At 34.8% G+C, this 27,651-nt stretch overlaps 2 protein-coding genes across 2 annotated transcripts; both read left to right on the top strand.

Annotated features, from left to right (window-relative positions):
- The first annotated feature begins 1,131 nt into the window (after positions 1-1,131).
- On the top strand, positions 1,132-17,460 carry LOC123540745 (microtubule-associated proteins 1A/1B light chain 3C-like). Its single transcript, XM_045326003.2, has 4 exons — positions 1,132-1,288; positions 5,454-5,509; positions 10,558-10,664; positions 16,134-17,460. Exons 1-4 carry the CDS (start codon positions 1,234-1,236, stop codon positions 16,297-16,299), a joined length of 384 nt encoding a protein of 127 aa, XP_045181938.1. The 5' UTR covers positions 1,132-1,233; the 3' UTR covers positions 16,300-17,460.
- A 7,712-nt stretch (positions 17,461-25,172) lies between these two features.
- On the top strand, positions 25,173-27,012 carry LOC123523133 (uncharacterized). The gene is made up of 2 exons (XM_045300793.2): positions 25,173-25,407; positions 25,670-27,012. Exons 1-2 carry the CDS (start codon positions 25,173-25,175, stop codon positions 27,010-27,012), a joined length of 1,578 nt encoding a protein of 525 aa, XP_045156728.2.
- The last annotated feature ends 639 nt before the right edge of the window (positions 27,013-27,651 follow it).

The following is a 27,651-nucleotide window of genomic DNA, read 5'->3' on the forward strand; positions in this document are numbered from 1 at the left end:
CGTTTTTTAAAAAAAAACCCAAAAAACTTCACCACGTGGAGTTGCGTCAAAGATTGTAAAAACCCAGTCTTTTTTATTGAACAACATTCACATCCGGTTTGGGAGTGCATTTATCCTGCAGAAAATTAATATTCCCGTGAAAACCTAATTGTGTCTCACATTTCGCAGATTTCTTTTTGTTTTGCTAATATGGAGAAAACTGATCTTGTGCCTTTCTCCAGATGCATATACATAAAGTTTTGTCTCTAATGATATATCACGCTATATAGATGATATTTTAATACGGATAATCCTTTATTTTGGTTACTCGGTTGGTTGATAATATTTATCTACGCGAGCTTCAGTTAAGATCTATCATTTCGGATACTGGTGCCTCATTTTTGGATTCACATCTTTCTATATCTAATAATATTACAAATACTAAAATTTATGATCAGAGAAATGATTTTAATTTTAATATTTTGTATTTCTCTCATACAGTTGGGGTGTACCAAGTGCCGCACTCTACGGGATATACATTTCTAAATTAATCAAGTTTGATCATATGGCCATGCTGAAGACTTCAGTGATCGATATCAATATAGTACCGAAAAAAAAACGTTACAGGGCTACCGCTATCATTAACCGCATAGATAAATTACTAAATTTCACTATCGGAATTCAGAATATGTTTTAAAGTTTTGCAGTAATATAAAGACACTTCTGCGACAAGGTATATGAAAATCTGACTTTAACAGAGATGCTATATTGGGACTTCGTATGATTCATATCTCTGTCTTATATCATAAAAAAGTCTCATTCAAAAAGTCAGACCCGACTATTTTGAGACTCGTTGCATTTTAAAAATTTGTTCAGCCTTCTTAAACTTCTTACTATACGCTTTCCCTAGTGATTGTGTCTGACGGTATTAAAGCCCACTTGAACCAAGCTGCTTTGCTATTAAACATCCAACTTGCGTCGTCCGTTATTTCTCTGCTTTCTAAAAAAAAAAGGGCATTAAATTCACATGTACGTTCAGAGTTTTTAAAAGTGCCTGGATTCTCCACCATATTACTGCAATACCGGGTACGGAATTTATTGTGCACACTAACTTATTTCGACCAATCAAAATGAGGAGTAAATAGTGACGTCATATACCATATGTACATTAGTAAATAATTGGACAGGTGACAGCTTAGTGAATTGCGTTAATTTTGTGCTAAATATTTAATTGAATCTCATTAGAAACTGAAAATGCCAGAGGCTAAAGATAGCACAGCGAAGTCTTTCAAACAGAGGAAAAGTTTTGGTAAACTTGTTATTTATTTTTAATCTAGTGTCACGTTTTGACCAAAGCACGAAAATTGAGTGCACGAATTTGTAAACAAGTTCGTTTCAGTTGGCAGCTTTATTTAATTTTTAAATCTTGATTTTAGAAAAGATAAACGGAAATGACATGCATACAGTTTGCTTACTGTTCTGTCACTAACTGTTAAACATGTGTTGTTTGTATAAGATAAATGCATGGAACAAACTGCCTGAGTGGGTTGTAAGTTCACAGAGAAACCTGCAAAAAAGAGTAACTGTAGCTAAGAGACATAGGACACAAGAGGTTTTGCCTATGAAACTGTAAATGTAATAGGTATATAGTTATGATATATAAGCTATGATATGTGTTCTAGGATTATCAAACGTGTTAATGTTTATTTCAACGTCCATCAGTCCATCTTCAATGATTTTGTAAAACATGAGTTCAGTTGTTTCAAATTGGCTTGGAGTAACAAAAAGGTTTATAAAGGTTCCTCATTTTATACGTGGGTATTATGTGTCATATTAACCTGCTCAATGTGCCACTGTCTCCCTGTGCAGATATGGCTTCATCTGGTCTTTTAATTTCATGTATAAAATTTGTGAAATTTTAAGGTTGTTATTTATATGCGACTATTAAAGCATAATACTGTTCAACTCAATATTGTCCAAATGTTGGAGTTTGTCCACAAATGGTAAGGCCTAAAAAAAAATTCTTTGTTTCCGGTAACATGCTCAAAAAAATTAGGGTAGGTAGGTTGGGAATTTTTTTTTTTTGGAAATTTTTTTTATTAACATGATCATGATGATTAAGGGAGACTTTTTGGAAATTATTTTTGTGTCAAAAAATGAATACAGATCAGGGGATTAAGCCTTTACAGCATCACTAAGTTGATTTCTAACATCACTGACCAACAAAAAATATTCTACAAAGCCATAAAAACATTTAGGGTCGGGCTGAAAATTTAGGGTAGGTCGGGATAACGGAAACGAATAATTTTTAGCTCGACTATTCGAAGAATAGAGGAGCTATCCTACTCGCCCCGGCGTCGGCGTTAGCGTCACACAAATGTTAAAGTTTGCGTACCACCCCAAATATTTTCAAAGTCCATTGAGATACTGCTTTAATATTTTGCATACTTGTTTACCATCATAACCCCAGTCTGTAAACAGGAGCAGACAACTCTATCAAGCATTTTGACTGAATTATGGCCCCTTTTCGACTTAGAATATGCTTATTGTAATGTTAAAGTTTGCGTACCAGCCCAGATATTTTCAAAGTCCATTGAGATATTGCTTTGATATTTTTTGCATACTTGTTAACCATCATGACCCCAGTCTGTAAACAGGAGCAGGCAACTCTATCAAGCATTTTGACTGAATTATGGCCCCTTTTGGACTTAGAATATGCTTATTGTAATGTTAAAGTTTTACTCATAGCTTATTAGTCCCCTACTGGTTGACTTAGAATATAGAATATATGCTTATTGTAATGTTAAAGTTTGCGTACCACCCCAAATATTTTCAAAGTCCATTGAGATATTGCTTTGATATTTTGCATACTTGTTTACCATCATGACCTCAGTCTGTAAACAGGAGCAGACAACTCTATCAAGCATTTTGACTGAATTATGGCCCCTTTTCGACTTAGACTGCTTATTGTAATGTTAAAGTTTGCGTACCATCCCAAATATTTTCAAAGTCCATTGAGATATTGCTTTCATATTTTGCATACTTGTTTACCATCATGACCCCAGTCTGTAAAAACGAGCAGGCAACTCTATCAAGCATTTTGACTGAATTATGGCCCCTTTTGGACTTAGAATATGCTTATTGTAATGTTAAAATTTTACTCATAGCTTGTTAGTCCCCTACTGGTTGAAAACCAGTTTCGGGGACTATAGGAATGCACTTTTCCGTCATTCCGTCCGTCTGTCCGTCCGTCCGTCCGCAATTTCGTGTCCGGTCCATAACTCTGTCATCCATGAAGGGATTTCAATATTTCTTGGCACAAATGTTCCCCATGATGAGACGACGTGTCATGCGCAAAACCCGGACCCCTAGCTCAAAGGTCAAGGTCACAATTGGAGGTCAAAGGTCAACAGGGCTTTTTTCCTGTCCGGTCCACAACTCTCCCATCCTTGAAGGGATTTTAGTATTACTTGGCACAAATGTTCCCCATGATGAGATGACGTGTCATGCGCAAATCCTGGACCCCTAGCTCAAAGGTCAAGGTCACAATTGGAGGTCAAAGGTCAACAAGGCTTTTTTCCTGTCCGGTCCATAACTCTCCCATCCATGAAGGGATTTTAATATTACTTGGCACAAATGTACCTCATAATAAGGCGATGTGTCATGCACAACTTTCAGACCCCTAGCTCAAAGGTCAAGGTCACACTTAGCAGTCAAATGTTAACATAGCATGAACAGGGTCTGTTTCGTGTCCGGTCAATAACTCTGACATTCATGAAGGGATTTTAATATCACTTAGCAGAAGTGTTCCCCATGATGGGACGACGTGTCCTGCGCAAATCCCGGACCCCTAGCTCAAAGGTCAAGGTCACAATTGGGGGTCAAAGGTCAACAGAGTTTTATTCCTGTCCGGTCCATAACTCTGCCATCCATGAAGGGATTTTAATATTACTTGGCACAAATGTTCCCCATGATGAGACAACATGTCATGCGCAAAGCCCAGACCCTTAGCTCAAAGGTCAAGGTCACAATTGGAGGTCAAAGGTCAATAAGGTTTTTTCCCTGTCCGATCCAGAACTCTGTCATCCATCAAGGGATTACAATATTACTTGGCATAAATGTTCCCCATGATGAGACGACGTGTCATGCGCAACACCCAGTACCCTAGCTTAAAGGTCAAGGTCACACTTTGAGATCAAAGGTCAAGAGGATTTTTTTCCTGTCCGGTCTATAACTTTGTCATGCAAAGCAGGATTTAGATATCAGTTGGCACAAATATTCCCCTGGATGAGACAACATGTCATGCGCAAGAACCAGGTCCCTAGGTCTAAGGTCAAGGTCATATTTAGAGGTCAAAGGTCAAATTCAAGAATGACTTTGTACGGAACATTTCTTCTTCATGCATGGAGAGATTTTGATGTAACTTGGACCAAATGTTCATCACCATGAGGCACCCTTGTTTTTAGAATTACGTCCCTTTGTTATTACTATAAATAGATTTTATTGTAACTTTTTTATTATTGGCGGTAGAGAAAAATCGAGACCACTTTTCTGTGGTACAGCATGCATGTTACATCCAATTTTTAGGTGTATTTTGACCTATCTCTACCTGGTAAAGAGTTTCTTGTGGACTTATATAGATTTTTTTTTTTTTTTTTTTTTTTTAATGATTAATTTCCCTTTGTTGTTACTATAAATAACTTACATGATAACATTTTTATAATCAGCCAAAAAAATTCAATATGAAAACAACTGTGGGTTTTTATATATGCACATTTTTATCCAAGTGTGTTGTTATAACATATTGTATATGTAGTACAATATTGTTTATACATCATTGACAGATATCAGTTCATTATGTTATACTGCAGTAGAGAAAATTAGGTGCCTTCCAGTAGGGGACTTTGTATTGCATGGCAATACTTCATTCACTTGTTATATTATACTATCAAGCACTGAGAATACATGTAGTCGAGCGCGCTGTCCACTGACAGCTCTTGTTTTTTTTTACGCCTAATGTGAATTTCAGGCAACCCTGGCTCTCATGTTGTTGTTGGTGGGGATCCATATAGGTTTGGAAAAGTAACTTGGAACAGTGTGGTCTTCATTAAGTGATCCAATCACAGCTAGTAATAAAATCTGTAAAACGATCTCTTGGTAGCATAGAATGCAACCAAAAAAGAATAATAGAAGACTCAGTTTGATTGAGTCTGTTCATGAGAGGTAATAGAATGTACAACACCTCTCACGCCCCCTAGCACCAGCTTAAGCGGAACTTTATTACACATTTATTGAATGGACTCTATGATCCCAATCAAGTTGAAGGACCAGAAAATATAACAAATAAATACTGGTATTTATGGAACAATTTTGTTCCTTCTGTTAACACAGTATTATTTCTATCACATCATTATTGTATTTAGTAAAATTTCTTTAAAAAAAAATTATTTTCAGTTGGTTCTTTTCTATTTCAGCAACAAGAAAGGAAGAAGTGGCGGGTATCAGGGCAAAATTTCCAAATAAAGTGCCTGTAAGTTCTCCTTATTTTAATTGCTAGCAGTGTTAATGTGGCAAGATTGGTTTTTACTCTTAATAGAGACAAAACATAATTAAGAACAGTTTTAGATAGGCATAACATAATTTTTACTGACATAATATTTAATGTACATCAAATGACATGGCATATTGAATACAGTTACAAATGTATAACTAAGTTTATACATTAGTCCCTTTTTGTTGATGATGGTTAGACAAAGAGAAGAAAATCTTGCTCATGTTTTTTTTTCACTTCATTGATGTGACTCACTTTACTGAGGCACACCATGTAACATTTACTACATGGTTACAGACCTCTGTTATCGTATCAGACCAGTCTCTGAATCAGTTAATTATCAGTTAATTATCAGTTAATACCCTCTAAAACAAACTTTATCTAAGATATAATCATTGACATTGACATTGGAGATTACAAAAATGGACCATGCTGTCTATTGTTGTTTGTTTGAGGCTTTAGAATTGGCCTTGATACTTTGACACATGAGCCATGAAGTATCAGGTCTCATGTACTGTCTCTATTTTAGGCCACAGGAATACTGACGTTTGTGTCTCAAGTATGTTACTCTATCAGTAAAGTATTAATCGAATCAAGATAGATAGTTGTGTATAGGTTGTAATTTTTAGGTCATAATTTTATAAGGGCTTCAATAAACAAACGTAGATTCTGTAAAAACAAGAGAATGCCGAAATTGCATACAGAGAATATGTAATTTGTCGATTGTCATTATGAGATAGAGTGTGCTACTTAAATGTTAATATCATGAGTATAAATGAAAGAGCTGCATTAGTACATTAACAAGTTGCAACAGAAGCTAACATACAATATGGTAATTGTTTCTTTAAGTTGTTCCAGACCTAATCGTACAAAGTAATTGAGTACAACTGCTTACAACTTTAACTCAAGTGTTTTGTTTATATAATAGCTTATATATCATATGACGACATAAAAAATTCTGTAGGGGCTACATGTACTTTTACTTACATGGCTGATGTATATTTTAATGATTAAGATAGATAATTTGGTACAGTTTGATTACGTAAATTAAAATGGAATACCAGTAGGTCATTAACCTCAGAATGGTGTGGTCACTGGCTTAAATTCTAATGACCTTTGATGTTTGAATATCTTGTAAGATTTAAAGTAAGGTTATTTATATTGAAAAGTAAACAATAAACAGTTATAATATTCAGAGAGACAGTCATATACTGAACTTTGATATAGTAAATATATGTGACACAAACATTAACCATTACCATGCTGGATACGATTGATTCTGCCTTTACTGAGTGTAGATCATGATTAGCCTGCACACCCTCCATGCAGTCTTATCATGATCTGCACTGTTCACCATTCAGTCAGTATCTTTTTGGTAAGCACCCCTTTTAACAGCTAATGGTACTGTCTAAATTGAAAGATGGACAAGTTCGTTATAGAAATTTAGCAGGAAAAGGGTGAAGACATAAAATACTGAATGATCACACTTTGACGAATCTGGTCACTGGTCAGTGCTATAGCATTCTTCAGTATTTAACGATAAAAAGGCCATTTTATTTTATTACTGTGTTTTAATTTTTATTATTTCAATTTGACAACTGACAATATTGACAAACAACAAGAGAAAAACTACGAAATATTTGATAAAAGCTGTCTACAGTTTTAAAAGATATAAGTCAGAGTTATGGAACTTTAAAAATATTTCACAAAGAGGGTTTTATATCGGCTGAAATTATAATGGGATGGATCTTGCCCTATCTGTGGAAGGGGATTGAAATTCACAATGCTTACATGTATCAGTGTGATCAGTTAAAGAAACACCAGTAAGCATGGTAGCCTGCGGATACCCAAAATTGAAAAAGAAGTGGCAGTACGAAATCAAACAACGAAAAACAAGGTAGATGTGCAGCCTCCCTGGCTTAAATTCCCCACTAAATTTATCTAACACACCCTGAACTATGGTCGGTAAAACATTGAAAAAGAACGCTTATGTTATAGTATGTTTTTGTAAATCAGTCAGAAAAAACAAACTCATATCAGGGCCTCCTCTGCCATTTGCCAATGTAGCCAAATGCTAGCCTACAAATTCAAAGAACTGGCTACAGATTTTTTGAAAGTGTTGACAAGAATTTTATTATAATGTGGCCACATTTCAGCAGTTCAGCTTTAATTTGGCAGTTTCTCTCAAAAAGTGGCTACAACTTTCTGAGGCCCAGGGGAGGCCCTGCATAATACAATGTATATAGTTCACAGACAATACTTTTTATTACTTTTCTTTTTTCTATAGGGAAAGATTTAATGGATAAAATTTGTCCTACAGCAATTGCTTTAGCTGTGATTGTTAATAGATGTATATAAAATATTTATTTCTGTTACTATTGATTTATACTGCTGTAGAGTACAAGGCAAAACTTTTAACAGGCCTAGTCAGTAGTGTGGTTACTGACTGAATCTCTTAACCATACCTTCTGTGGTATGAGGCATATGGCATATATCATCATCCCTTTCCTCAAAGTAACATGGCCATTGATTGGAAAATGCTCTCAAAATAGACTTACATGTATTTATAGCTGTAAATTCTTTACAGTGAAGAACTTAGAATTTAAGAAGCTTCCTATGAATATCCTTTCCTTTTAATAGGTACATTTAGAAATGGTACAGGCACTTGTTAAATTAAAAATGTTAATGATAGAAACTTCTTATCTCCAACCCCTTCCCCACCTCTGTATTTGAAAATGCACCTATACTCCTGAGATCTATAAATACCACCACTAATCATAATTTTAACATGTCCACAACATTGCGGAACGATACTAATTTCACTGGGGTATTGATTACATTTTCATGGACTTCCTTTGTAAAATCTCAAACTTAAAACTAAAATAAAGGTTTTAAATCCATATAATATTTCAATGAAACTTCAAAGTTTTGTTGTTTGTAGCATCATCTGGGGCTTGTGCAGTGAAAAATCTAAATTTAATTTCTAAAATAGTGTGATATTTATTTCTAAAGTCACTATATTTTCATTGTATATATACATGTACTTCGCTATACCCAAGTGGAAACTGGCAGGTACTCGAAAATACAGCTCTCTGATTGGTCAGTTAGAACCCCTTATGTACGGTGATGTCATGATAAAGTTATGAATTTGGCTGTAAATACATATGTAAATGCACTTTGCCCTTTTATATTATTTGTGGGGTTGTGTTGTCATCTAAAAAAGTCACTGCCTACTTAAACATTTGCAAGCTTGGGGCAAGTCATTCTGCCTTTACGACCAGTGCAGACCAAGATCAGCTTGCACGTCTGTGCAGGCTGATCATAGTCTGAATTGTTCGCTATACAGTCAGTAAATTTTCAGTGAAAACCCCCTTCAAATGATTAATGGTACTGCCCAAATTGAATGTTGGACCAGTCCATTTTAGAAATTTAGCAGGCTAAAGGTTAAAAAATTATCATTTTAAAAACGCACATTGTCAGAGTCTCTTTCATGGTAACATCCCATCCTTGTACTTTAGAAAACATTTTTCATTGTCATTTGATTTCAGTGACATCAGTTTGCTATGTATTTCTATGATTTCCCAATAACAGTCCAGATGTTGCAAAAAAGGTTACGTCAAATATATCTTTCAGCAATACCAAGCTTGTCATGATATTCCAATAGAATAATAGAACTGCACTTGATGTTTATCAACATGTGAAGGAAAATCAATGTTTATTGATGCTAGAACCATTTTATGACAGTTTCTTAATGGTAATAAATGGGACAATGAAAACAATATGCCTTACAGAAATATATTTTTTTGTCGCTCAGGTGGGTTGTTAAAGAATTTGGGGTAGAAGCACAAGTCAACCGTAGTTTGATAAAAGTTGTAACTAGAAATCAGTAACAAGCCATTATTTAACAATTATCTTAAAAGGCAAAAAGTCAAATAACACCTGGGGGAAATGCTTATCATACATTGCATGAGAAAGGTAAATGGTAGAACTGCTTCTACTGTCCTATAACATGTAATATTGGAGTTTATTTAGATGAAAAAGGAGAAAAATGCACATTGACCTAGTATAAAGTACTTTGTGGTAAATATCAATGTAGAGTGATAATTCACTGACGTAAAAAGAATAACAAGGAAAGGTCACAGTGATAATCCATTTAACTAATGAAACTTTGCGTCAGGATGTTGCATTTAGTTTAGATAAAAATTATAATATGTATGTAGTATTGGTAAACAATTAAAGGAGAGTCTATGGAGGTTATACAACATTACAAAATAAAAGTAATGGTCACCTCAGTGCAAAACATGATTAACCAGTGCAGTTAACTGCTTCTTTACATGTATATGTCAGTGCAGTTACTGCTTCTTTATGTCAGTGCAGTAGACTGATTATCTATGTCAGTGCAGTTAACTGCTTCTTTATGCAAGCGCAGTTAACTGATTCTTTATGTCAGTGCAGTTAACTGAATATCTATGTCAGTGCAGTTAACTGCTTCTTTATATCAGTGCAGTTAACTGATTATCTTTGTCAGTGCAGTTAACTGCTTCTTTATGCAAGAAATAACTAGAAACCAAGTGTTGCATTAAATATTTTCCTGTCAACAAGTGTATAGTCAACTTTTGAGCCTTAAATTTGACTCATACACCAGTGCATAAATCTTTTGTTTTAAGTATTTCTGTGACCCTATGGTAAGGCACTGAACAAAGAGACCAGGGTTTTATTCTCCAGCTAAATTAAAAATAAATATTGCCAACAGTCTTTCTAGCAACACTTTAACTTGAGGTCCAGTGTGTACTTGTAAGAAACTAGTGCACTTCTCCCTTCAAACCATATCTGATATAAATTTGTTGTCCATAATATTTATTTTGGTGTTACACCCACCCAATAAGTGGCATCTTGTCTTGTAAACACTCTAGACCTTTTAAGTTTTGGATATAAAATCTATGGTTGAAAAATGAAACAAAGGTAATAAAAAGATAGAAATTAAAAGAGAACATTATTGTAAACTTTGAAATATAAATGTGTTTCAGGTTATAGTAGAGAGATACTATAAGGAACAGAGTTTACCAATCCTAGACAAGACAAAATTCTTGGTACCAGAGGAGCTTACAATGTCACAGTTTGCAACTATCATCAGGTATATATTATATACATTAACGTACACTGCTGGTCAACAGTTTTTGCTGTATTTCTGGTCTTTAGGGACATCATTTAAGCAGATGGCATGTAATATCTGTTTTATTTCGAATGCCATTTGATTCATCACTTACTGAATGTCCTATCTGGGCAATGGTCAAAACTGTTGCCTTTAGTCTTAAAATAATCGGGTATCGCCCTTGACATTGGGTTATAACTATTTAACATCATTGAATTTCATGGTCTAGGCAAATAGTATTGTTTATCACATGACTCTTTATTTAAGTCGCAAGTCTATATATTGTGCTATATGACCAGTCTGTATGTCTCCACTGAGACATATTGTTTTTGCCCTGTCCGTCCGTCCGTACGTACGTCACACTTCATTTCCGATCAATAAATAGAGAACCATTTGACCTAGAACCTTTAAACTTCATAGGGTGGTATGGCTGCTGGAGTAGACGACCCCAATTGATTTTGGGGTCACTCTATCAAAGGTCAAGGTCACGGGCCTGAACAATGAAAACCATTTCCGATCAATAACTTGAGAACCACTTGACCCAGAATGTTAAAACTTCATAGGATGATCAGTCATGCAGAGTTGATGACCCCTATTGATTTTGGGGTCACTCTGTTAAACGTCAAGGTCACATGCTCCTGAACATTGAAAACCATTTCCAATCAATAACTTGAGAACCACTTGACCCAGAATGTTGAAACTTCATAGGATGATTGGTCATGCAAAGTAGATGGCCCGTATTGATTTTAGGGTCACTCTAATAAAGGTCAAGATCACAGGGGCCTGAACATGGAAAACCATTTCCGGACAGTAACTTGAGAACCACTTCACCCAGAATGTTGAAACTTCATAGGATGATTGATCATGCAGAGTAGATGACCACTATCGATTTAAGGGTCACTCTGTATAAGGTCAAGGTCACAGGGGCCTGAACATGGAAAACTGTTTTCGATCAATAACTTGAGAACCACTTGACTCAGAATGTTAAAATTTCATAGGATGATTGGACATGCAAAGTAAATGATCCCAATTGATTTTGGGGTCACTCTATTAAAGGTCAAGGTCACAGGGGCCTGAACATGGAAAACCGTTTCTGGTCTGTAACTTGAGAACCACTTCACCCAGAATGTTGAAACTTCATAGGATGATTGATCATGCAGAGTAGATGACCACTATCGATTGTGGGGTCACTCTGTTAAAGGTCAAGGTCACAGGGGCCTGAACATTGAAAACTGTTTCCGATCAATAACTTGAGAACCACTTGACCCAGAATGTTGAATCTTCATAGGATGATTGAACATGCAGAGTAGATGATCCCTAATGATTTTTGGGTCACTCTATTAAAGATCAAGGTCACAGGGGCCTGGTCATGTAAAATCATTCCCGGACAGTAACTTGAGAACCACTTGACTCAGAATGTTGAAACTTCATAGGATGATTGGACATACAGAGTAGATGACCTCTATTGATTTTGGGATCAGTCTATTAAAGGTCAAGGTTACAGCGGACAGAAAATTGAAATTCATTTCTGGTCAATAACTTGAGAACCATCTGACCTAGAACCTTCAAACTTCATAGGGTGATAGAACTTACAGAGTAGATGCATGACCCCTATTGTTTTTGGGGTCTGTCCATCAAAGGTCAATGTCACAGGGGGCTAAACATAGAAATCTCTTTCCAGTCAATAACTTGAGAACCACTTGACCCAGAATGTTGAAACTTAATAGGATGATTGGACATGCTGCAGAGTAGATAACCCCCATTGATTTCGGGGTCACTTGGTCAAAGATCAAGGTCACAGGAGCCTGAACAATAACTTGAGAACTACTAGGCCCAGAATGTTGAAACTTAGTGGGATCACTGGACATGCCAAGTAGATGATCCCTATTGCAGTCAACCATCAGTGTCTCTTTGACTTTCGCTCCTGTCCCCTATTGACTTCTTGCCTATACAACTACATGTATGCATTGGGGAGACATGCGCTTTTTAGCTCACATGTCACAAAGTGACAGTGTGAGCTTTTGTGATCGCGCAGCGTCCGTCGTGCGTCCGTGCGTCCGTCCGTGCGTAAACTTTTGCTTGTGACCTCTCTAGAGGTCACATTTTTCATGGGATCTTTATGAAAGTTGGTCAGAATGTTCATCTTGATGATATCTAGGTCAAGTTTGAAACTGGGTCACGTGCGGTCAAAAACTAGGTCAGTAGGTCTAAAAATAGAAAAACCTTGTGACCTCTCTAGAGGCCATATTTTTCACAAGATCTTCATGAAAGTTGGTCAGAATGTTCATCTTGATGATATCTAGGTCATGTTTGAAACTGGGTCACGTGCCTTTAAAAACTATGTCAGTAGGTCAAATAATAGAAAAACCTTGTGACCTCTCTAGAGGCCATATTTTTCATGGGATCTGTATGAAAGTTGGTCTGAATGTTCATCCTGATGATATCTAGGTCAAGTTTGAAACTGGGTCAGCTGCGGTCAAAAACTAGGTCATTAGGTCTAAAAATAGAAAAACCTTGTGACCTCTCTAGAGGTCATACTTTGGAATGGATCTTCATGAAAATTGGTCAGAATGTTCACCTTAATGATATCTAGGTCAAGTTTGAAACTGGGTCACGTGCCGTCAATAACTAGGTCAGTAGGTCAAATAATAAAAAAACCTTGTGACCTCTCTAGAAGCCATATTTTTCATGGGAACTGTATGAAGGTTGGTCTGAATGTTCATCTTGATGATATCTAGGCCAAGTTCGAAACTGGGTCAACTGTGGTTAAAAACTAGGTCAGTAGGTCTAAAAATAGAAAAACCTTGTGACCTCTCTAGAGGCCATATTTTCCACAAGGTCTTCATGAAAATTGGTCAGAATGTTCACCTTGATGATATCTAGTTCAAGTTTGAAACTGGGTCATGTGCCATCAAAAACTAGGTCAGTAGGTCAAATAATAGAAAAACCTTGTGACCTCTCTAGAGGCCATATTTTTCATGGGATCTGTATGAAAGTTGGTCTGAATGTTCATCTTGATGATATCTAGAACAATTTCGAAACTGGGTCAGCTGCGGTCAAAAACTAGGTCTAAAAATAGAAAAAGCTTGTGACCTCTCTAGAGGCCATTCTTTTGAATGGATCTTCATGAAAATTGGTCAGAATGTTCATCTTGATGATATCTAGGTCAAGTTTGAAACTGGGTCACGTGCCATCAATAACTAGGTCAGTAGGTCAAATAATGAAAAAACCTTGTGACCTCTCAAGAGGCCATATTTTTCATGGGATCTGTATGAAAGTTGGTCTGAATGTTCATCTTGATGATATCTAGGTCAGGTTCAAAACTGAGTCACATGAGCTCAAAAACTAGGTCACTATGTCAAATAATAGAAAAAAAACAACGTCATACTTAGTTCAAAACTGGGTCATGTTGGGACAGGTGAGCGATTCAGGACCATCATGGTCCTCTTGTTTACAAAAGCATCTTCTAGTCAACACTTGTTTTCTGTGCAAGTAAGTCAAAAATTTAACATATAACTGTGGAAATTATTTTCTGATGTCAGGTAATAAAATCCTTATTTAATGGCTTACCAGTCAAATTAAAAAATATTGGCCAGAGGTCATAATTAGAGGAATTATTTTCCGAAGCTGGTTTGTGTGCTGTTAGATGTTTTCTCTTCAACTGTCACAGTGTAATTAATATAGATCTACTTCAGTCTGAGAACATTTATATTGGGTGCTGTATCTTTAATGGGACTACTTGGACTACGCATTGTATTATAATTCAGGATCTTTATTGAGGTCAAATGAAGTTTTTGTCGGGCCCGCTTGCGAAAGCGAAGACATAGTTGTCCAAATGGCAGTTCGGTGTATGTGCGTGCGTGTGTGTGCGTGCGTCCATGCGTCCGTCCGGATTTGTTTGTCCGGACCCTAACTTTGACATGCGTGGAGCAATCTTGTTTATATTTGGTTATTTCCTATCTCAAAGGTCAAGGTCACACTTAGAGGTCAAAGGTCAAATTCAATAACGACTTTGTCCGGAGCATTGCTTCTTCATGCATAGAGGGATTTTGATGTAACTTGGCACAATTGTTCACCATCATGAGACGGGAGTGTCGTGCGCAAGAATCAGGTCCCTAGGTCTAAGGTCAAGGTCACACTTAGAGGTCAAAGGATACAAGAATGACAACTTTGTCCGGAGCATTTCTTCTTCATGCATGGAGGGATTTTGATGTAACTTGGCACAAATGTTCACCACCATGAGATGGAGTGTCATGCGCAAGAACCAGGTCCTTAGGTCTAAGGTCAAGGTCACACTTAGAGGTCAAAGGTCAGATACAAGAATGACTTTGTCCGGAGCATTTATTTAGATTTACTTCCCTTTGTTGTTACTACAAATAACTTATATTGTAACTTTTTGCAATCTTTTTTTTATTTGGCATAAATGTTTGCCTCAATGCGACAGAGTGTTGTGTGCAACTCCCAGTCCTTTTGACAGCTGACGGGCTCGACATGTTGCCCATGGGCATCTAGTTTAAAGTTGTGGACCTGTAATGGCAGTTGAAAATTTTCTCGTGATTATGTTTTGTCATACGACATTAAGACATTGTTTGGAAGTAAATGAAGCTGATATGAGCCTCTGACTTTCTGTTCAGTAGAATGCTGAAATCACATACAGAGATTAGTTTTACATAATCAAACAGAAATTTCCAGTTGTCATTATGGGTCCACTTATCATCTTAATGCTACAAACATTGATTTTTCCTGCTGGTAGCTACTGTCTGTTTAAAATGTGATACATGTGCATCATATCTCTGCACCATTTGATTACTTGATTTGACATTGACACTGTTTTTCACTATCATATCTTATTATATAATTATGTAATCAACTATTTACTTAATCTATTGGTGTAGTTTCGAAATGAGTTCATGGAAAGGGCATAACATAATGCAGCACCATTTGTAGTATCTCAGAGAACTAGTACTTCACAGTAATATACAAAGCAACATAGAATCTGTTTGTAACAGACAAATTGATTGTTGATTTGAGTTTTTCTGAACAAAAAAAAACTTATTCTTCATTTGTTTTTGTTAATGCTCAAAATAGGGCTCAAACTTGTTTATGTTAGAGGCTGCAGTACAAATACTGCAAAGTATTAAAGCTCAGTAAAACTGAGGCCTCTGTAGCCATGTAGTTAAGGTCGCTATATTTGATTCAGCTGCCTCTCATAGCGGGTTTGAATCCTCGCTAAGTATGTAGAATTCTTTCATGTGAGGTAGCCATCCAGCTGGCTTACGGAAGGTTGGTGGTTCCACTGAAGTGTCTGCCGGTGCCTTAAATAATGCTTAGTGGTGGACCTCGGGTCTTTCTCCACCACGCAAAGCTAAAAGTTTTGTTGCTGTGATGTTAAACCCAGCAAAACATAAAAAAATATAAAAGTGATAACATAGTCCAATTTTTTTGTTTCAGGAACAGAATGTCTTTGAATGAAAACCAGGCTTTCTACTTGATTATAAACAACAAGAGTATTTCCAGTATGTCCATGTCGCTTGCCGAAGTCTACCGAGACGACAAAGACGAAGATGGCTTCCTTTATATGACATACGCTTCTCAGGAAATGTTTGGTTCACTGTGAAAGCTATATATAGTAACATTGGAAGTACTGTATGTTTACCAATCTGTCAAGTCAGTTAAAGACATAAATAAAAAAGTGCTGCATTTGACATAAGTGGATTTTTTAATTAGTTCAGCAGTTATTAAGGTTTTGGAAACACTGCAATTGTTTAATTGTAACGAGATGTAGTGCCTTCTAAGCTTATATATGACTGACTTGTACAGAGTTTATACAGTGCTTGTTATTATGGATTTCACCAAATATTCTATGAAACTGTGATCTGAAACTTTTGTTGTGCTATATGCGAGTGTTCTTTATATATGTGGGATAATGCAGATGTTTATTATATTTATCAACCACATGACCATAAGCCCACCTAAGGTTCTGTATTGTAAAATGGGGGCATTCATATTAGTTTATTCATGAAAAATGCGAATGGCATTCCAATTTGTTGCATATATATATTTGAATAGTTATAGATTCTAAATGTATGTGCCAAATAATTTAAGTCTTTATATGATAAAGAGAGATAGGGCTTCTAACATGTAATATACTTTGGCCGTGGTAAACTTGTGAGAAGACAAGAGTTGTCTTTTCTAAGGAAAGTATTCCATGGATTAATGCTAAGTTATTGTTAAGTACAGGTATTCATCAGTAGAAATCCAGTTATATTTTTGTCAAAGCATTTTTTTTTTTTTTATGTTACTATCAACAAATTAACTTGGATAGACTTATCTCACCAAAAGAAGTAACTTGGACCTGTTACCTCATGTATTAACCTCAATGAAATTTAACATGATATTATTTCATTAAAACATCACAGTGTCGTAGATATTTTCCTATTTCTGCTATAGCAATGCATTCTGTTTATACCAGTGGTCTTTATCAAATAGCATTTTTAAAAAGATTTTTTTCTTCAGAATTTGGGAAGGAAGCTATACAAATGAACAAATGTTCATTCAGCATTTGTGAATAAAATTACATATGCTTGAATCTTTTGAAAAAACTCTATATTCCTGTTTCTGCAAACATTGGTAAAATGAAAACGTCAAATCTGTCTTTAACCCTTATCATGCTGGACAGGATTGATTCTGCCTTTTGCAGATTTTGATCAGCCTGTACATCCATGCAGTCTGATCAAGATCTGCACTGTTTGCCATTCAGTCTGTATCTTTTTGGTAAGCACCTCTTTTTAACAGTTAATGACACTGTCAAAATTGAAAGATGGACAAGTTCATTATACTGATTATAGAAATTATGCAGGATAAGGGTTATGTTGTCAAAATGGTTATGTTACACTGTATATTGCTTATGGCACAAGAAAAAAGTGACCTTTTAACATGGGTTTTACAGTCATGCTTTTTATTTGGAGATGGTCTTGGGAACAGGTATGAATGTATATTGATATAGGATTAAATTTGTTGATATTTTTTGAATATGATATTAAATATGTATGGTTTAAGTCAAATAAATATTTTTTGCAAACAAAATCCTTTTTTTTCATGTAAATTACTAGTAGTCCTTTGTTGTAGACATGCAAGTATTAATGTTTAATATGCTTAGATATATGCAGCTTTAAGTGTCTTTGTTTTTGGCATAGAAATGCAGTCTGATAAGGACATTCTGTAAATGTTAACTACAGTTTTCTACATTCTTTATGCTACATTATGACAGAATGCGTTACAGATATGTTTTACTGCACACTAAACTGTGATAAAGTACTGCATTAATTTGTAAGATATTCTACTTTTTTGGAAAGACAGTGTTAAGCTCTCTGTGGAAACAAGATATATAATAATGTTTCTCCTCCGGTTTGATATTGGTACTTATAAATTGTTCATGTTTTATAAACTGTTTGTTTCTCCATATTTACTCAAAGATACAGGAAACTTTCTACTAATTTCAAGTGCAAAAACATGTTTCCATATTGTATGCAGTGATTTATGATAAATCCAGATTATAGGGCAACAGTATCGTTTTGCTACAGGTTAGATATTGAACTGTTTTGGTTATATTATTGCTTAGTCCTATGCAATAGTGACACTGAAGTGCAATATTTTTTGTATTTTTGAAAATGTTGCTGTCTGTGCTTGTTTAAATGTTTGTTATGAAATAAGAAATACATGGCATTTGCAAATTATAATGTTCTACTGTAGAAAGAAATATTAATAAGTAAGCAATAACACAAGTCCATGACATTTCTCTAAATGTTGAGCAATGAATTTGTAATATTCTTGACAAGGCTTTTATTTAGCGAATGTAAATTAAATAAATATATTTTTGTATTTTTTTCAGTAACTTATATTTTGTTTATTCATAATTGTGACATTTTAAAGTGATGTAAACCTGATGTTGTGAAATGTGTTTCTAGAAATGGTGTTTGAAAATTAATTCAGGCATAATCTTGTTTCCAGTGTTATAGTTTATTGAACATTCCTGCTAGGTGCTCAGAAGCAGAAAGTAAATTGACAATCCTGCACTGTAACTGAAAGGACTGGTGCCTTTATTGTTTGAAGGGTCTTCCAAGGGAATACTTGAGTTGTGTTTCGTTTTCTCAGTAATACTCAAGTGACATTTTTAGGTTGTAGCTTTTTCTATGCTTCAAACTAGGTTGAAAACTCCATGTAGTTATAGAATCAAGGTTCTATTTCACTTAACCATTTTGAGAGCTCCTCTGTTTATGATTTATCAGTAGGACAGAATGAAGAAATCTGTTTATCAAGACTGTATGTACTGTTATATCATTTAATTTTATGGTCATAAAATTTCTTTGTTAGGTAAAAATGGGCTATTTCATTGGGATGTCAATTTTTGGATTTCAACTTTCGTACATTTTAAAGTGAATTTGAATTTTGAAATAAGTGTTACTCTTCATTCACATACCATATTAATATTTGCAAAATTGTTTTTCTTCTTTGTTGCGATTAATTTTGTGATTGACTTAACCACAAATTCATGAAAATATGTTCCCACAAATAGTACTGATTTTTCAGTATAGTCAGATAAAGGATTTCAGCGAATCACAAAGTTAACAGTATGTGTGAAGTTGATGAAATGTCAGATAACAAATTTCAATCTTCACTATGAAGGTTATAAAATACCTCATGTTTACCAGATACTGTGAAATCTTTAATATTTGTGTGAACTAATTCTCATGGTTTAGTAAGTCCACAAAATCAAGTGACCATTCAATTTCAAGTATAGTTTTTTTTATAGCATAGTTTGACTAAAATGTAAAGGATATTTATTGATATGCTATTTGTAAAATTTACGGAAATTCCTACGCAATGTCATTTTACTTGAATCGTTTTGCTTTCTCCAAGAGATGAGAATAAAATATAAAAGCGGATAGGTTGAAATTCAGAAATACAATATGTTGTATGTACTTGTGAATGAGTTCAATTTTTGACCCATAAATATGTACAATCAGTGCAGTTCACAGTACAATCCTAGTTATATTGCAACATTGACTAGTAGTCACATGCCTTAAATGTTATACAATGTGCGAGTGCGTACAAGTGAAATTTACTGGTATTTTATTTATGGGCATTGTTGAGTATAAACTGCCTTAATTTCTGTCATTTTGAATACTCGTTTAATTTCCATACAGATGGCTGTGAACTGTTATAGAATATTTGAATTTCTAGATTTCTATGTGCTTTGTGAAACAAAAAAAATGTGATTACTATGGTTACAAATTTCCCTATATAGTCTTTAAAATTTTGTTGAACAAAATAAATGTGGCAAACATGTTAACAAATTCATAGGGTTCTATATTCTTGAAATTTTGTTGAACAAGAAATGTGATATTTTAAATTGTGGCAATAAAGTCATTGTTTTCAGTAGTCTGAATATTTTGTTGAACAAAAATGTGATAACTATGGTAACAAATTCACAGATTCTGTAGTCTTGAAATTGTTGAATTAAATATATGATAATGAATTCATGGTTTTCTGTAATCTTGAAATATTGTTGAACAAAAAATTGTGATAACTATGGTAACAAATTTAAACGTGGAAATTGTTTTTTTTTTCAAAATTATATATGTATACATTTCTAAAGAAATATATTTGAAATAAATCTCAAAAGTGAAGAAAGAATTGTTATAATTTGATAAATCAGTGATAGAAATGAAGACAGGAAAGGGTTTTCTAAAGGGTGATTATAGAGACCACTTTGTCTGAGTGGTTATGGTCACCGACTTTGAATCTCTTGCCCCTCACCTCCATGGGTTCGAGCCCTACTAGTTTTGCCACATGAGGATGCCTTCCAGCTGGCTTATGATAGGTTAATGATTCTACCCAGGTGCATGCCCGTGACTGAAATAATGCCATTGAGGGTACCTAGGGATATAACATGAAATGCTTTGGTGTGTAGGTTCATTTTGGTATGCATAAATGCTTCACCATTTCTGTAGTCTCTTCAAATAACTTGGCAGAGCACAAGACATTAAGAAGTTATTTGTCATCCACCCTGCATTCATTTGAAGATGTTGTTCAGGTTATAAGACTAAAGGTCGTTACCAAATATTTTTTGGGGAAAACGGGTTTGACTTGCCAAATCCAAGAACCAGAAAGCTTCTAAATGCCACTACAGTGGTTCAGATGTGTATCCCATTATCTTTAAAGGCAAAAACATTGTTTTGTTTTCTTTAGAAAATACGTAAAATTGGTGCCAAAACGTCTGCAAAATTATCATCTTAAAACCCCTAGCCTATTAAGACTCTTAAACGTAGTTTCAATCATATAATTTAAGACTGTTATCAAGCATACAGCCATATCTGCGAAATTAGCCCTGTAGAAGAGCAAATCTGTCTAGTATCTGGAGGTTATATGGGCCAGCTTATGTTCTGGTGACAATTAACAAACCGACGTACATTTAATATTCATCTTCCAATTCTCAGTTCCTGTAAGGAAGTTTCACTCACTGAAATGGTGTTGGTACTGGTATAAAATCCAGCTGCACTGTTTTTGGGTATCTGTTGACCATAGAAAATAAAATAAAACTGCTGTTGAATTCAATGTGTACGAGAAGATCATAAATTTAATCAGATTTTGAACATGATCAGTTTGCTATCGTTTTGCTATGTTCAGGTGAAACTAACACACAGAATGAAATTAGATTAGATAAAAACTTGATTATCACAAATTAACAGATATATAAAGAAAGAAATTAAATCTTGTTCATATAACAATTTACAATCCCTAGCTTCAAGTACTGCAAAGGAATCATTATGTTAAAAAGAGCTATTTCTGTTTCTAAAGTCGGATATGTGTTCAAGTCCAAATTTGAAATATTAAAGTTTAGGACACGGCTATTAAGATATAAAGTATTACAAAAATATGAGTAACATAGAATTCAGAATTCAAAAATATTTCAATCTATCAATAGATTACATCTAGTTTCAAAGAAATGAATTGTGTTTTGATAATTGACAAAACTGGAGTTCTGTAAGTACGGATATAAAGGCTAATTTTCTATTTACCTATTGTAAAACAGGAAGAGAAAATAACTTCTTTCAAAGGCAGGTTTTACAGTAGGGGCATTTATTTGAAGATATCTAGTATAATTTATACTTCCTATGGCAGGATCCAGAAATAAATTTCACCTTCATTCAATGGTAGAATCCAGACATAACTGTAACCAACTTTCAAAGGTACATTCCATAATAAATCTCATCTGCTTTCATTGGCAGAATCTGCACTTAAAGGGTAAGGAAAGCCTGAAAATAAGTTAATTTCATATGAAAGCCATCATCAAGCCTTTCATAACGCTGAAATATTTAAAAATCGGCAACTATTGAAAAAGATATAGCAATTTGAAATTTAAGAAAATGGTTGATAATAGAGGCAGCCATTTTAGTGTGTTATGACGTCATTTACACACTGTTGAATACTAAATATTTAGCAAATAACCTTTTAAAAGACTAATTTCCTTATGTCTCTTGAGTAAAAGGTGTAAAACATGATAATTTCTTTCATTATAGCTGGAAAAAGTAGAGAAATTATTTTACAGTAATATGTAAATGCTGTTCAAATGTGTATCTAAAATTTAATAAATGCGCCATTTTGTTTTTTTTGGTGCCATGGAAACAAAAGTTCCGCCGCTTTGACCAAATATTTAAATGCTTATAACTTTCTCATTTTTACTCCGATTTTGAAAATTCTTTTCACTTCTTTAAATGATTTAAGAAATCCCGGCTGAAAAAATTAACATTAGAACAATGTTGCCTTTCCCTTTAAGTTTTAGCTACTTTCAAAAGCAGAATCTGGGCATAAATTTCATCTGCTTCCAATGACAGAATCCATAATATGATATATAAATAATGATACATCAGACAAATTTCACATGCTTTCAATAGCAGAATCTGTCTGTTTCCCATGGCAAAATCCAGATACATATTTCACCTGCTTCCAATGGCAGAGTACAGACATTAATTCCACCTGCTCTCAAAAGCAGAATCCAGACATAAACGTCCACGTTTTAAGGAGGTAGGTTACCTTGTTACAAGGGTAAATTCAAATTAGTTGAACCGCAGCATCTTTTTGTATTTCGTGTAATATGAAGTTTTAACTGCTAAAATCTCAGTTTCGTTTGTCTCTGTCCCTTCAAGTTCAATTTTTATACAGGTTTGAAGAACATGACCCTCCAAAGGTATTTCATATTGAAAGAAGAAGGAAAATGCGGATATTTAACACTTTTCAGTGTATTTTAGTTTCATTGATATCTGTAGAAGTCAGCATAATCTATAATTTTACTAGTATGCACGTTAGCTTTCTAATATAAGCTTAAAATGTATATGTCGCGGGGCTCGTGTTTCCATGGTAACGCATTTTCTCTCATTTTTAAACAACTATGTATAAAAATTGGGGTTTTCGACGGCTTCAGTGCCATTCTGTTAATGACCAACATGGAATATTTGGGTGAATATTATTAGCAAAATACCAAGCACTATACATGGTATCCTATTTTTCTTAAAGTTTAAAGTATCCATGGCAACAGAGATGTTTAAAATGGCTTATATCTTGCTTTTTGTCGTAATTTCTTATAAAATAATATTGAATAAGATTATCTTTCTAGTTGATGTAGCTTTAAAACATATTATTTCTAACGTAAGTTATATTTTCGTGTTATCTGCATTTATTCAAACAAATTTCTAAGCTTAGAATACTTACAGCAGTACCCCTCGTCTGACATTTTTCATGGAAAAATCGTTCAGCATGCTACTATTATTCTCATGGATATTGTTGAAATGAAAATAAAAAGCCGAAGCTGTGTTTCTTAAATAGACTAGTGTCAACGCTTTTGAATTTTACATTTAGATACATAGGTCACGGGCTTCGTTTCCATGGTAACATCAATTCAATTCAAGAAACCACAATTTTCTACTGAAATTTGAACAGTTTTAGATCTTAGTTTTAGTATATAAGTAACAAATTATCAACGGAACCTGTAAAATAGGTATTACAAATCAAACTGCTAGATTTTTTATTTGAAAATGGCCGTAACAAGTAACCTCTCACCCAACTATATTCCAAATAACATTGGTTACCATCATCCATTTTCTTACATTCTGCATAACATTTCAATATAACTACATAAAAGAAGCAAAATATTGATTATTATTCAGAGCAAATGACTCATAAAAAAATATTTCAGCAAATAATGGTTATTTGAAAATAGTTTGAATAAAGAAAATGCACAGAATTACGTACTTTCAAGACAAAAGCTATTAATTTTGCGCGGTAACTGACACGTAACGTCATGACATCAATGACGTCATTTTAAGGCAACATTGTTTTGAAGCGTTTCTGCGGCAATTTATTCATTATTTCTGCATTATTAAACCATAAAGCGTCAGATCGAAGACGGGTCTATGATTTGTTTTCAGAAGAATGAATATACAAACACATTTAGTTTGTCGTAAACGTCGTCGTAAATCGTCACGTTAGCTTCCGGTTGGACATGCGCACATACAAATATAAAGGTAACCTACCTCCTTAAATAGCAGAGTCCAGAAAATAGATTTCACAAGATTTTAATCTTTTTAATATTCTCTCGAATCATATATTTGAAAATAAAGAAGTTATCTGAGTATGAAAAAGTATTGTTTACAAGAGCTCCACCAAGCTAGGCAATATACGCCTGAAGAGCTACATCAGAGGAGAAAGGAAGCAAAATTCAAGGGAAGGGGCATGTGAGGGGGAGGCAAGTGAAGGGAAGCAGGGCGTGCGCGCGAAATAAAACAGACACATTTGATATTTCAGCTTGATCTTTGACCTTCAGATCCGGTTCATGTGTTCTTCACATCGTCTCATCGCCGCCTACATTCAAGCCAAGTTTGAAGTCAATACCTTGTACCGTTATTGAGTTATGCTCTAGACACGAAATATTATGGCCAAGTTTGACATTTTAGCTCAAATTGTGACCTTGACTTTTGACCTACAGAGCCGGTTTAAGCGCTCTGCACATTGTCTTTTTGACATCTACATATATGCCAAGTTTAAAGTAAATAACTTTAATGGTTGTAAAATTATGCTCCGGACACGGAAGACGGACGGCCGGACAGACGCATGGCTATCACATAACACGTCCCATTTTTCCAAAACGGGCGTATAAAAAGGGTCCCTAAGACTGACTTTTTGTGTTTTGTTGATCTTTTCTCACACTTTGCTTAAGAGCTTTATATTGATGTTGAAATATAATTCCAGTTTCCTTATTTGAAATTATCCCAAACAGGTGTAATTGCCTCCAAATAATGTTTCCAGTTAAGAACTATAGAATTCTTCTGGAAATATATTTACCTCCAGTTGAGTAGGTATGTACGAGTTGAGTAGGTATGTGCAAAATGAAATAACAAACTAATTCTTTTGTTTATTCCAGTTTAACCATGAATGTTCCTGTTTAAAAAGCTCCACAGAACTTATTGTCAACCCTATCTCGAGATTCCAGAGAGGATTTTAAAGTTTTCCGTCAACCCTGTGACAGATGACCTCAGACTACCTGCTGTTGGGTACTGTGTAGATTGTGAAGAGCACCTGTGTGACTCATGCTTTAATAACCACAGAAGACCAAAGCCACTTCAGCATCATAAACTCCTAGATAAAGGCCACACACCACTAATGCAAAGTATTTCTACAATATCTGATTCTGCTCACCTTGGAATGAATGAATGAGTTGGGTTTTACGGCGAATCGACACAAAAAGGTCATATATCGCCGAGCTGCTCACGTTGGAGAGTCAGAAGATCTTACAGAACCTTGCACTAAACACAAAAAAGAAGTTATCAAATTCTACTGCAATGACCACAAAGCACTTCTATGTGGTGAATGTGTAACACTCGAACATACCCTTACACCCTGCCGTGTTGACTTTATACCCGATGTATCAGGGCAGGTCATTGACAGCACTGAATTCAATGATACTATTAAGGAGGCAGGGAAAATAACTGAAGAATGTCAGAAGATATCAGCTGACGTAAAGCAAGTGGTTGAAAAATCGAATGCTTCTTTGACGGATGTTCTTACAGTAATAACAAAGTTCAGACAAGAGATTAACCAGAGATTAGATGAGCTTGAGATGGACGCTAAAGATGCAGCAACAACTTTACAGCAAGATAATGACACAAGATTGAGGACCACAAAAACATCATGTGATAATACCATTCAGACACTAAAAGCAACATCTGACACGATAAAACACCTGAATACATCAAAGAAAGCAGACCGACTTTTCATCGAGCTTAAAAATGCTGAGCAACTGATCCAAGATAATGAAAATAGAAAGTCACAACTGACAACAGCTGAATATATTAAAGAATACATGTTCGAACCAAGTCCAGCCATTGCAGCCATTGAAACACTTCTCAAAAATCAGAAATCACTAGGCACACTAACAGCTAAACTACAACAGTCAAGCTTGCCACCCACAGCTGCTTTAAAATTCGGCAAAACATCTCCTAGAAACATCAATGTTAAGACTTCATCAGATAAATGTTGTTGTTACATAACTGGAATGACTACCACTTATTCAAACCAAATACTTCTTGCAGATAATAACAACAACTCAATTAAAATGGTAGATACCAATAGTCAATCCATTCAACAGCTGCGCCTAGGTTCAAAGCCTTTTGATGTCACAACAATCACCAGAAACGAACTTGCTGTTACAATGCCAGATATCAAAACAATACAGTTTTTGTTTTACTCCTCCAACATACTCTCTGAGAAAAATTCAATGAAGGTAGATGAAAAATGTTATGGTATAAGTAACTATGAGGGAAAACTTGCTGTAACATTTCAAGATCCTGCCCAACTCAAAATAATGGACTTGAAAGGCACTGTCCTAGTAAATGTCACAAAAAAGTCAAGTGGTGTAAATATTTTTAGGTACCCACAATGCGTCACCACAAATTGCCACTCTATCTATGTATCTGACCCTGGAATGCGGAAAGTTATATGGCTGAACTGGCGAGGGGAACTACTAGGCAGTTATGAGAATATGGGATTTCCACGAGGACTTGCTATGCTGACTGATGGTTCACTTTTTGTGACTGACCAGATTGATAACAACATACTAAATATAACTGGTGACTGTCGAGAAAGTACAATTGCACTGAAGGACTTAAATAAACCTTGGGCACTTTGTTGGTTTAATGCAAGTAAAACCCTTTACAGCAGCAATATTAGTGTTGAAGATGAAAGAAACTATATTCAGGTGTACAAAATGATATAAAATACAAGAGCAGAAATGATTTTCTATTGATTCCTAGAAAACACATCAAACCAGATTTAAATTTTATAGGGAAATCTCAGTCTACTATGATATAGCACAAGAAACATCAAGTGAGATGCAGTGATGACTCCTAGCTTCAGGGAATCTACAGGACAGATGTCTAATTTTCATTGAGAGAACAATTTCATCTGGAATGATCTCCAATGCATTTTCCTTATAGAATATAAGAACCATACAAGTAGTTAACAAATAGATAATGGAAACATTTTTAGGTTTACGGATGTTAAAAAGCAAAGAAAATTGAAAAGGCCATTTGCCAGAAAACATTATTAAGTTTTGCACCTGGCCTACATTTCGATACAAATATTCTGACAAGGTTTTATGTTGGTTAAGTAGAAATATACATTCTGACCTTGTTTCAGGAAGGTTAGATAGAATATTTTGCCTATTAATGAAATTCTTTTTTTATTTGACCTATTGACTTAGGTTATGAATCTAGATAAGTCGGTATCAAACTCCTCCAAGAGTTTATAAATTCAATCCTTCTGACCAAGTTTCATTAAAATTTGGCCAGTATTAGGACTTTAGAGTGTGAAAGAAGAAGATATAGAAGTATTCCTAGAGAAGAAAGACTTTGTG

This window comes from Mercenaria mercenaria, chromosome 1 (genome assembly GCF_021730395.1).
Source record: "Mercenaria mercenaria strain notata chromosome 1, MADL_Memer_1, whole genome shotgun sequence".
Lineage (NCBI taxonomy): Eukaryota > Metazoa > Mollusca > Bivalvia > Venerida > Veneridae > Mercenaria > Mercenaria mercenaria.